This window comes from Nicotiana sylvestris, chromosome 12, assembly GCF_000393655.2.
Source record: "Nicotiana sylvestris chromosome 12, ASM39365v2, whole genome shotgun sequence".
Lineage (NCBI taxonomy): Eukaryota > Viridiplantae > Streptophyta > Magnoliopsida > Solanales > Solanaceae > Nicotiana > Nicotiana sylvestris.
In genome coordinates this window covers 24,479,811-24,491,920 of record NC_091068.1, presented here as the reverse complement: position 1 = coordinate 24,491,920, position 12,110 = coordinate 24,479,811, and the positions used below count along the sequence as shown (strand labels likewise).

Genomic DNA, 12,110 nt, shown 5'->3' with positions numbered 1-12,110 from the left:
ATTCTATCCTCCACTGATAGGACCTATTTTTTAACTTTAAATCTATTAGGAGAACGCCCACTTGCTTTCCCTTGCTCTGTCGAAATCAAAGCCCTAAAATTTGAGGAGAAAAGCAAAATGGCAAATGAACACGAAAACTTGGAAGAATCTTCCTCGTCAATTGTAGCACCACCGCCATCGCCGCCGTGGGTGGAGCTTCCGTGGGAGGTTACGATGGACATTCTACGGCGGCCGGGAGCGATAGAGATAGTGGAGAGTGCACAGAGAGTTTGGAATACCTGGTGGAAGGTGTGCCATAACCCCGCTATGTGGTCTGTTGTTGACTTGAAAAATGAAGGTGATAATTTCAAAATGCCTTGGGTGTTGGACAAGATATGTCGGATTGCAGTTGATCGTAGCCAGGGTCAGTTACTCAAAATTAGCATCGATAATTTTGGTAGCATAGACATGATCAACTACATTGCTGAGAGGTACATTTTTTTGTCGTAATATTAATTTTGTACTGTCAAATGAGTTTAGATATGGTCAAAATATGATTGTCTTCTCCCCTTTGGGCGATTAGTGTGCTTAATTGTTTGATTGAATGCAAAGCCCTCACTTCTCTAAAAGTTTAATTGAAAAAAATGATGGGGTTCACATTCGGATTGTCTTTTTTTGGTTTTCTGGAAATCCAGTTTACAAATTCAAAAAGCCCTTAGGGTTTTGGTCCAGTAGTAAGCGCACAATGCATGAATGCGTGATTTAAGCGTACATCACGTGTTAGAACCCTGCCGCAAACCAAAACCTGGTATTTAAGGGGGCGCATTTCACTGAGATTTGATTTGCGCCGCTAAACCTCGGACATTTCACTGTTATGAAATTAAAAAATTACATATGCAAAACTAGGCAAAACTACTATTGAACATAAACTTTATATAGTAAAGTAAATCAAATGTTTGGATTTCCCCAAATAGCTATATTGCCAAACAATTTCTGATAGAGGGGGAGTTTAGATATTTGTAGATTTATAGAAATGATCGCGAGATTTGGAGCACCAGGGTGATGGATTTAATTTTTATTGAGATTATTTTCCGGACTTGACTCCAAGACCAAGAACACCCTTGCTGTCCAGAAGAATCAGAACCCACATGAACTCATTGTGAAAACACCCCTGTTGCAAGCTTTGCTGACTAGCGTGTCCTCACTTTGTCCTTAACCATTGAAAGGATCTAGTACTTGTAAAAATTCAGCAAATCCTCATTTCCTAATTATTCAAATGCCTCCTGAAGTTGAAATTTCATCCATCTTGCCTTCTAGTGGTAGTCAACTTAGCATTAGGAAACTGTAAGTCTCTACAAATCTGAAAATAGTGAGCACGGCCAATCCAATCCAAAAAAGCGTTCTTTCTTCCATCGCTCACTCTGAAGCCAATATTACTTACAAAATTTTGCAATAAAGCTCTAATATTCCTAGGTTCCTCTATAACCCCATCCCATAAGGAGTGGTCACTCTTGTAGTAGTCCAAAAACCTTGGAAGCCATATTTTTCGTCGATAAAATCCTTCCATATTTTGCTTAAGTGAATCTCCACAACCATTTCATCATTAAACTACAGTTGTATTGCCTCAAGTTTCTGATGCCTAGGCCTCCTGCATTCTTGTTGAGTGTTAAAGTATTTCACTTGACTAGTTGAAAAGCTATCTTTTTTTAATTATTCTGCCATAAAAATTCCTCCATAATTTATCCAGCCTTTTCTCCACTTTAACTGGCATAGGAAATAATGACATCACATATGTGGATAGTGCATCAAGGACCCTATACCAACATCAATCTTCCCCCAAAAGACAAGTATTGACTTTTCCATCTACCCAACTTTTTAGGACCCCTTGTCGCCTGGCCAACGACCTGCAGTTTTATTATTAGCTCCCAAAGGCATTCCCAAATAGATTAGTGGGGAAGATTACCTAGTTCACACCCCAAAACTCCAGCCAACTCCTTAACGTTTATTGACTTTGTTAATTGAAAAAATAAGACTCTTTCTCCAATTACCATACACCTTTGAAACTGATTCAAAACAGTGAGAATTATATTAAATGACTTAACTGTCCCAAGGTAGCACATCAAAAGAGTATCATCAGCAATGGCCAAGAAGATCTTTCTCTGAAGGTAAAGAATCACCTCTGATGATGATTCTGTTTCCTTCAGGCTGTATGATGCTTAAATTTGGACCCTTTGCTGGCCAGTGAATGCTTTTAACCAACAACAACAACAACATACCCAGTAAAATCCCACTAGTGGGGTCTGAGGAGAGTAGAGTGTATGCAGACCTTACCACTACCCCGAAAATGGCAGAGAGACTGTTTCCAGGAGACTCTCGGCTCAACAGGAAAGGCAATAATATCAGAAAAGAAATAAGAGAAAAGACATGTAACAATAAAAAATACCAGAAAGAAAATAACCACCACAAATAAGTGAAAGGACAATAACATAAAACTATGCAAAACACCAATGTGAATACAACAAAGACCGCTAACAAACCTAACAGAACTCTAACAGACGACCCGGTACAAAGAGGGAAGAACTCTCAACTACCCCTAGCCTATCACCCTAATGCTCGACCTCCACATGTTCCTATCAAGAGCCGTGTCCTCGGAAATCTGAAGTCGCGCCATGTCCTGCCTGATCACCTTGCCCCAATACTTCCTAGGCCACCCTCTGCCTCTTCTCGTACGTGCCAAAGTCAACCGCTCACACCTCCTAACCGGTGCATCTCCTCCACACGTGTCCGAACCATTTAAGCCGCGCTTCCCGCATCTTGTCGTCCACGGGAGCCACGCCCACCCTCTCCCGAATATCTTCATTCCGAATCTTATCCAGCCTAGTGTGCCCACACATCCATCTCAACATCCTCATTTCTGCTACTTTCATCTTCTGGATATGTGAATTATTGACTGGCCAACACTCAGCTCCATACAACATGGCCAGTCTAACCACCGGTTTATAGAACTTACCTTTGAGTTTCGGTGGCACATTCTTGTCACACAGGACTCCAAACGCTAACCTCCATTTCATCCACCCCACTCCTATACGGTGCGTAACATCCCCATCGATCTCCCCATCTCCCTGGATAATAGACCCTAAGTACTTAAAACTTTCTCTCTTGAGGATGACCTGTAGTCAAGCCTAACTTCCACATCCGCTTCCCCCGTCACGTTGCTGAACTTACATTCCACATATTCTTTTAACCACTTCTGCAAAAGTTTCTGTCAGCTTAGGTGAATGGTTATTGTTACCGGGAGCTTCCCCTTTGTCAACAGCTCTAGCAATTTTGCTTGATAGATTCTTCTACCCTTAGTTGTGGTTTACTTTCGGCAAGATGGTAACAATTCTTTTTCTACCTTGTAGTCTTACAAATACTCAAGAATCTCTCCGCATCTGTTAACTTTCTGAGAGCAAAAGAACCCTGGAGTTATGTAGTCTCCAAATTCGAAATAAGTTACCACTGCCTTGGGAAGCTTTCGGCTCATTTATAAAAGTTACCGACTCGAGTAAATTTCTGTAATGTCAAAGGATTTGATACCAGCAACAAAATAGATCCTTCTATCCTCTTATGCAAACCTGATAATCAAGAGAAATGTTAGTCTATCTATAGAGGAGGAGGAGATTCTATCTCTTTCAGCTGATCTATAAGTTTCTAGACCATGGCTGTCCTTTTCCTTGTGGTGTTCTTGTAATTGCTCGTATCGTTTTGTTGCCACCCCTGAAATAGGAGTTCTCTTAAAGTAATAAATTTGTTGTTCTTTCTAACAGATCAAGTCAGCTCAGACATCTTCGAGTTGTCAAGTGTTATAGTAACTTAGTTGGAGGTTGGGCTGCAGCTGCCAAGAACTTCCCATTGCTGGAGGAGTTGCACATTTACTTTACCTTGATTACTAAAGATGATATAGAAAGTGTTGGTCGTTATTGCCCCCTGCTCAAGTCATTTACATTGAATGCCACTGAATATGGAAATTTGATATTTCCACCATCTCAATGCAATGATCAAGCTCTAGCTATTGCCAAAAGTATGCCTAAATTGAGGCACCTTGCACTTCTTCAAAATAGCTTGACAAATAAAGGATTGCTTGCCATTCTTGATGGCTGTTCGCTCCTTGAATCACTTGACTTGCGCTGCTGTTGTTGTGTTGATCTTGAAGGGGACTTAGAAAGAAGATGTATGCAACAGATTGTAGATCTAAAGCGCCCCGGTGATTCCACACATGACTATGAATTTCATTCTGAAAATCAGCGTCGCCCGTCTTCTGATGAAGATGACGATATTTGTTATGACTACGATTACGGCCTCAGCCTTGGGGACTCTCGTGAGTATGATTATGATTACGATAGATTATGATTACGATTTTTGACAATGATGACTCCACATATAGCAGCGAGTATGTAGATGAAGCTGGTAGCCTATATTGATGTCGTGTTCAAACTAAAATTTACTAATGGTAAGAGCCCAATGTTACCAGCATTACTTCATCTTGTTCTTTTTTCTTTTTCGCTTTTATGGCTTCGAATGGTGGGAAGAAGACAAAATGGTTTGTTTCAGATATACATGGTGGTTGCATTGGTTTTTTGCAGGTCTTTGGTTGCTGGTTGAACTGGAATCTATTCGCTACAGCTTCGCTGAGAAGAAAAGGTGAAGTATTTAGTGGTAAAATTCACTGTAAAAAAACTATTTAGCACATTTGATTAGAATATAGAGCAACTATTAATTTGAGATGGTTGTTTGGGAATAGAATACATGCACCTCTGTATTGTCTGCTCGTTTTTGTTTTTAATCCTTTATCAGTTGTGATGTATCCAATTTGATGGAAGTCAGGGTCAGGTAAATGCAGTCTCGTCGCCTACTATCTTGCTTTTTTTCTTCTAAAAGCTTGGTCAAACACTTCAACTTTGAAAAAAAAAGCATATTTTTCTTTTGGTTTTGGAGAAGCTTGGCTAAACAGGCTATCAGTCACACAATTTGTTGTCCCTTAGTAAAAGGATTAAAAATACACATATTGCTTCATTGAAGGTTAAATACATTAAGTCGAATATTACAAGGAACAAAATGCAATAACACAAGGACTAAAAATGATATTTCTATTAAATTAAATGGGTTGAGGGATATATGGCAGAAACAAGTTCAAGAACTATAAAATGAAATCTGGTGAGCACCTGACTTTTGCATACAACTCATGACAGAGTAGTTTAGACAAATCACATCGTCCACGAGTTTAAGTATTGAGTATTATACCGTATGAATTTAGTTACAGGATTGGGCTATGAACTAGAAGTTAGAGAATTACTCTTTCGTGTTGATTTAGTGCATGATTTTCAAAACTATTAATGTCCACGATATGAATTTGGTTATCACTTATTGAGTCATGGGATCATTCATTTACTTACATGTGTACAAATATAGGACCTGCTCTTAATACACAATGGTGCAAATTGGAGGAAGCTAACTAGCATTGCATATCTATCCTAACGAATATATTTAGCTAAGGAGCATCTGAATTCAGTATTTTTAACGCGGTGTATAAATTCGTATGTAAATATTCGCTAAAATTGGAATTAAGAATAAGTCTAAATTCATACTTTTAAAAATATAATAAGTTCAATGCTAAAAACATTAAAGATTGAACCCCAAAGAATTTAAGTTCTGAATCCGTGCCTGAGTGCAATACTTCAACTTTAGGACTGATAAGTTGGTTCATCAACCTATGATCGTGCGCACACATTATTTTGGTTTGAAGAAATCGAATGTCCACTTACTAACTCATCTCGCATTGTGTTATCAGAGTTATGCGAAGAATGACAAATAATAAACGCATTAAGTTTTTCACGTAATGGTCACCCAATTATTTTTCTTCTGAACAGAAAAATATGATCTTTTAAGCTTTTAAATTTGATTATTATTATTTTTTTTTATTATTATTATGTTCTTATGATACAATACTCAATTTTCGAATTATGAGAAGAAAACGTAAGCCTATTTATAGGACTAGTAGTTAAATTCTTTCAAATGTTTGTTAGTTTTGTAATCCTTTTACCAGCACTTCATGGTAGGACCTTGCAGTTAATAAAATCGAAATGAGACTAGTAGAACCAGATTTAAATTTCTATAGAAACAAAATATCAAGCCATTCCTGTGAAGAAATAACCTATGCTGGTGGTTGAACGGAGGATTATTTGATCAAACATTATGCTCCATGGTCCATATATTGTATACGGCTAAAATGGGGCCACCCGATTTTACCGATTTACCGGGATCGGGGTGAAGGATCGAAGACTGGGCACCGAGGCAAGAAGGCTGGGTACCAAGTTCGGGATTCGAGGTACCTGTCAAGATCGAGGCCGGTAGTGATTGAGACCAAATAAGACAAACATCGAGTAAGATCGAAGGTAGCATAATAACAGAACGGCGAGATATCTGTGACTGGTCAAAGATCAAGGAGAAAATCTCGGAACGGATCAAATCTAGGACGATTAACTAGCTAATCATGGGATTTACTTCTATAATTAGAATTGTATCATAGATATGATTCATCTACTATATAAAGAGGGTTCTAATCATTTTGTAATCACTTTACATTGACGCATATCAAAGCAATACAATACTTTCTGTCTAGTTTATATTCTTGTTCATCAATTTACTTATTCTTAACTATTGGGGTACCGACCAATTCGAGGGCACTCAAGCTCGAGGGCTGAATTACGTTTCAACACTGATTTGCTTTATCTCATTGTTAATTTGTATTATTGCTTCATATTCATCAATTGGTATTAGGTGAAATCAAGTGTCCTTAAAACCACATCATAAGTTTAATTATTATCCAATTTTTAGGGTAAATAGTTTGGCACCGACCGTGGGGCTAAGGATAATAGTGATTGCCTGATATTAATTCTCGTAACACACATTGCTTTACACTTGCTCTCGTAAGTGTCTTTGATTTTAGGAATCAACATGTCAAACTCTCAAGTATCACCCACTCACACGGATAACGGTCTTGGTCTCTATGGCGAGAACGAAAACGTGCCGTCCTGGGAAACGGAGTTCCTCCAATCAACCTCAATGGACCGCCGGTCGTAGACCCGGTTGATGTCAACTCCTGCATTACCATTAATAGGAATCTGGGCGTCGACCTTGAGAATAGCATCTGCAGGGATGCTCGAGCAGCTGATCAGAACGCACAGAGCGGTGAAGAAGGCGGAATTAGCCTTCGAATGATATTCAAGATGTTGCAGACTCAACAAGCTGCGATACCACAACTCCAAAATCAGAATCGAGCACCAAGCAGAATTGAGCTCAAAACATCACAAGAAGTTATTCATAGAGCCGAACCTGTACCGGAGAAACCGAACGCCAATGAATCGGGGACTGACCCCACCATTATGAAAATGCTCGAGGAGCTCACTAAATGGATTTAATCAGGTGAAAGAAAATCGAGGCTAATGACAAAAAGGTAGAAACATACAACTCCCGGGTTGACCAAATACCGGGGGCACCACCAATTCTAAAAGGTTTGGATTCGAAGAAGTTCGTGCAGAAGCTTTTCCCTCCAAGTGCGGCTCCGAAGCCCCTCCTGAAGAAATTCCGTACGCCAGAAATTCCCAAATATAATGGGACTACCGAGCCTAATGAGCATGTCACTTCTTATACATGCGCAATAAAGGGAAATGACTTAGAAGATGATGAGATTGAATCCGTTCTATTGAAAAAATTTGGAGAAACTTTATCGAAAGGGGCGATGATATGGTACCACAATTTGCCGTACAATTCCATCGATTCCTTCGCCATGCTTGCAGATTCCTTTGTAAAGGCACACTCCGGAGCAATAAAGGTTGTGACTAAGAAGTCGGACCTCTTCAAAGTGAGACAAAAGGACAACAAAATGTTAATGGGATTCGTATCTCGATTCCAGATGGAACGCATGGACCTACCCCCGATCACAAATGATTGGGCTGTTCAAGCCTTCACTCAAGGTTTGAACAAAAGAAGATCGATAGCATCACGACAATTAAAGCAGGATTTAATTGAATATCCAGCTGTGACCTGGGTCGATGTACATAATTGATACCAGTTAAAGATCAGGGTCGAGAATGATCAATTGGGAACCCCTTCCGGTTCCGTTTACTCGAATAGGCCCGTCGGCAGAATTCAGAGGGACATCGACAGAGAAACTTGATCGAACAGAGATTCGTACCAACCATATAGTGCAGGTCGTAAAAGCAGCAGCCACAGATGTAATCTGGATCAAAAAGATCCAAGAAATGATCGAGGACATAGCTCCCAAGGGTTCATGAGTAAAAGTGGCTTCGACAAAAATGTTGAGCCCACAGAAGCACCACGACTATCAGAATACAACTTCAACATAGATGCATCAGGTATTGTGTCAGCCATTGGACGGATCAAGGATACTAGATGTCCCAAATCCCTATAGACCGATCCAGCTCAAAGGAACCCTAATCAAATATACAAGTACCATGGTACCTATGGACACAAAACCGAGGACTGCAGACAGCTGAGGGAAGAGATAGCTCATTTATTCAACGAGGGTCACCTTAGAGAATTCTTAAGTGATAGTGCCAAGAATCACTTCAGAAACAGGGATTCGAACATGCAAAATGAGCAGGAAGAGCCACAACATGTGATTTATATGATCATTAGAGGGGCCGATATTCCTCAAGGGCTAGTATTTAAATGTACCAAGGTGATGATCATAAGGGAAAAGTGAACTCGGGACTACTTACCGGAAGAAACCTTATCTTTCAACGATGAAGATGCAGAAGGGGTCAAACAACCTTACAATGACGCACTGGTAATATCTATCCTTATGAATAAAATTCAAGTTAAACGTGTGTTGATTGATCCAGGTAGCTCGACAAACATTATTCGATCAAGGCCTGTAGAACAACTCGGTCTCCAAGATCAAATCGTGCCTGCAACTCGAGCACTCAACGACTTCAACATAGCAAGTGAAACCACCAAAGGGGAAGTCATTTTTCCAGTAAATGTGGCTGGGACTATCCAGGAAACAAAGTTCCATGTGATCGAAGGTGACATGAGGTACAACGCGCTGCTCGAAAGGCCTTGGATTCACAACTTGAGAGCAGTGCCCTCGACGCTTCATCAAGTATTGAAATTCCCAACATCAGAAGGAATCAAAATGGGGTACGGTAAACAACTTGCCACCAAAGAAATATTTGCAATCGATAAGGTAGTACCAGTATCGGCACTGTCATTAACAAAGGGATCAGAGTCGAAGGGAAAGCAAGAAGTTAAATAACAACCACAGTCACCGGCCTCGGCCCGATCGGAGGAGCAGGAAACTTTTGAGGATGATGATTATATGATACCTCGAGCCTTCATAATCCTCGATGATTCTGTTGCAACAAAGTCAACAGTTGAAGAGCTGGAACAAATCGTACTGATCGAGCATCTGCCCGATGGAAAGGTATACCTGAGCATGGGGTTAAATCCCAAGCTCAGAAAAAACTCGTCCAATTCCTTTTAAATAACATGGATTGTTTTGCTTGGTCCCGCCTAGATATGACAGGGATCCCACCGGAGATCACTATGCATCGAGTGAGCTTGGACACAAAGTTACGCCCGATAAAACAAAAGAGAAGACCCCAGTCCGAGGTAAAATATGCATTCATTAAGGACGAGGTAACAAAACTTCTCAATGTAGGATCTATTCGGGAGGTAAAATATCTCGAATGGTTAGCAAACATAGTTGTAGTCCCTAAAAAGGGAAACAAACTTAGAATGTGCGTAGACTATAAGTATTTAAACAAGGCATGCCCTAAAGATTCCTTTCCTTTGCCAAATATCGATCGCATGTTCAATGCCACGGTCAGCCATGAAATCCTTAGTTTTCTCGATGCCTACTCCGGGTACAATCAAATACAAATGAACCCAGAGGATCAGGAAAAGACTTCGTTTATCACTAAATACGACACCTATTGCTATAATGTAATGTTGTTCGGACTAAAAAATGCTGGTGCTATTTATCAACGCCTAGTAAATCGAATGTTCGAAGAACAAATAGGTAAATCAATGGAGTTTTATATTGATGATATGCTAGTTAAGTCCCTGTGAGCAGAGGAGCATTTGAAACATTTGCAAGAGACCTTCGACATACTGAGAAAGTACAACATGAAGCTTAACCCAGAGAAATGTACATTCGTGGTCGGCTCGGGCAAGTTCCTTGGCTATATGGTATCAAATCAGGGAATCGAAATCAACCCCGATAAAATCAAAGCAATCGAAGACATCACAGTTGTTGATAATGTCAAGGCTGTACAAAGGTTAACAGGATGCATAACTGCCCTGGGTCGATTTATTTCGAGGTCCTCAGATAGGAGCCACCGGTTCTTCTCACTGCTTAAGAAAAAGAGCAATTTCGCATAGATCCCGAAATGTCAACAGGCCTTGGAGGAACTCAAATGATACCTGTTGAACCCGCCATTGCTTCACACCCCAAATGCGGACAAGCAACTTTATTTATACTTAGCAGTCTTGGAGATAGCGGTAAGTGGGATCTTAGTTCGAGAAGAGCAAGGTACGCAATTTCCTGTTTATTATGTTTGTCGGACCCTAGGTGAAGCCGAGACCCGGTACCCTCACTTAGAAAAATTAGCGCTTGCTTTAATAAGCGCCTCTAGGAAATTAAAACTATATTTTTAATGTCACCCAATTTGTGTTGTAAACATCTACCCCCTTCGCAAAATTTTGCACAAGCCCGAACTCTCTGGCCGATTGGCCAAATAGGCCATCGAGATCAGTGGGTACGATATCGAGTATCAACCCTGAATGACCATCAAGTTTCAAATCTTGGTAGACTTTGTGGCTGACTTCACGCCAGCCCTTGTATCCGAGGTCGAAAGGAACTATTATTAAAATCGGGTACATCATCGGGGGTGTGGAATCTCTTCACAGACGGGGCTTCAAACATGAAGGGGTCCGGGCTAGGCATCATTTTGAAGCCACCCACAAGTAATACAATCAAACAGTCTATCAAAACTTTGAAATTAACTAACAATGAGGCAGAGTATGAGGCCATGATTGCAGTCTCGAGCTAGCTAAGAGCTTGGGAGAGGAGGTCATCGAGGCCAAGTGCGACTCCCAACTTGTGGTAAATCAAGTCAACAGAACTTTCAAGGTTCGAGAAGATCGAATGCAAAGGTACTTGGACAAACTACAAGTGTCTCTACATCAATTTAAAGAATGGACCGTGCAGCACGTACCTCGAGAATAAAATAGCGAGGCCGATGACCTTGCAAATTTGGATCGTCGATCGAAGATTATGAACTTAACTTAGGGATTGTCGTACAACTTTCGAGGTCAGTAATCGAAGAAGGACACGCCGAAATAAACTCCACAAGTCTAACCTGGGATTGGAGGGTACATCGAATACCTAAAGAACGGGAAGCTTCCATCAGATCCTAAAGAATCAAGGACTCTACGCACGAAGGCCGCACGATTCACATTGGCCGAGGATGGAACACTATATAGGAGAACTTTTGATGGACCATTAGCAAAATGTTTGGGACCAGGAGACACTAACTATGTTACGGGAAATTCACGAGGGCACTTGTGGAAATCATTTTGGTGCCGAGTCATTGGTTCACAAAGTCATCAAAGTAGGATACTATTGGATCGATATGGAAAAGGACACTAAAGAATTTTTTCGAAAGTGCGACAAATGTCAAAGGTATGCGTCGATGATCCACCAGCCCAGAGAGCAACTCCACCCAGTCCTATCCCCATGGCCGTTCATGAAATGAGGGATGGTTATCGTCGGCCATCTACCATCGGCCCCAGGTAAAGCTAAATTCATTTTGTTTATGACTAACTATTTCTCTAAGTGGGTTGAAGCACAGGCCTTTGAGAAAGTTAGAGAAAAAGAAGTCATAGACTTCATCTAGGACCACATTATATGCCAATTCCAGAATACCTGCCGAGATCGTATGCGACAATAGAAAGCAATTCGTCGGTAGCAAAGTTACAAAGTTTTTTGAAGACCACAAAATAAAAAGGATCCTATCGATGCCGTATCATCCTAGTGGGAACGGACAGGCCGAGTCGACAAACAA

At 40.6% G+C, this 12,110-nt stretch overlaps 2 protein-coding genes across 3 annotated transcripts; both read left to right on the top strand.

The window, feature by feature from the left end:
- On the top strand, positions 1-4,825 carry LOC104243490 (F-box protein SKIP19-like). 2 transcript variants are annotated; one of them, XR_715205.2, is made up of 3 exons: positions 1-470; positions 3,789-4,471; positions 4,605-4,825. XR_715205.2 is itself a non-coding variant. In XM_009798677.2 (2 exons), exons 1-2 carry the CDS (start codon positions 118-120, stop codon positions 4,369-4,371), a joined length of 936 nt encoding a protein of 311 aa, XP_009796979.1. In that variant the 5' UTR covers positions 1-117; the 3' UTR covers positions 4,372-4,825. The 2 variants fall into 2 exon arrangements, 1 of the variants encoding a protein (XP_009796979.1); XM_009798677.2 differs by having other exon boundaries at positions 3,789-4,825.
- Positions 4,826-8,845: 4,020 nt separating this feature from the next.
- On the top strand, positions 8,846-9,298 carry LOC138882794 (uncharacterized). Its single transcript, XM_070163427.1, has one exon. The coding sequence runs from the start codon at positions 8,846-8,848 to the stop codon at positions 9,296-9,298; it is 453 nt and encodes a 150-aa protein (XP_070019528.1).
- The last annotated feature ends 2,812 nt before the right edge of the window (positions 9,299-12,110 follow it).

Bases quoted from the DNA above. Each gene is read 5' to 3' on its own strand.
- LOC104243490 (XM_009798677.2), top strand. From the start codon at position 118: ATGGCAAATGAACACGAAAACTTGGAAGAATCTTCCTCGTCAATTGTA. The intron at 471-3,788 runs GTACATTTTTTT...TCTTTCTAACAG, and splicing joins ATCAACTACATTGCTGAGAG to ATCAAGTCAGCTCAGACATC.
- LOC138882794 (XM_070163427.1), top strand. From the start codon at position 8,846: ATGAATAAAATTCAAGTTAAACGTGTGTTGATTGATCCAGGTAGCTCG.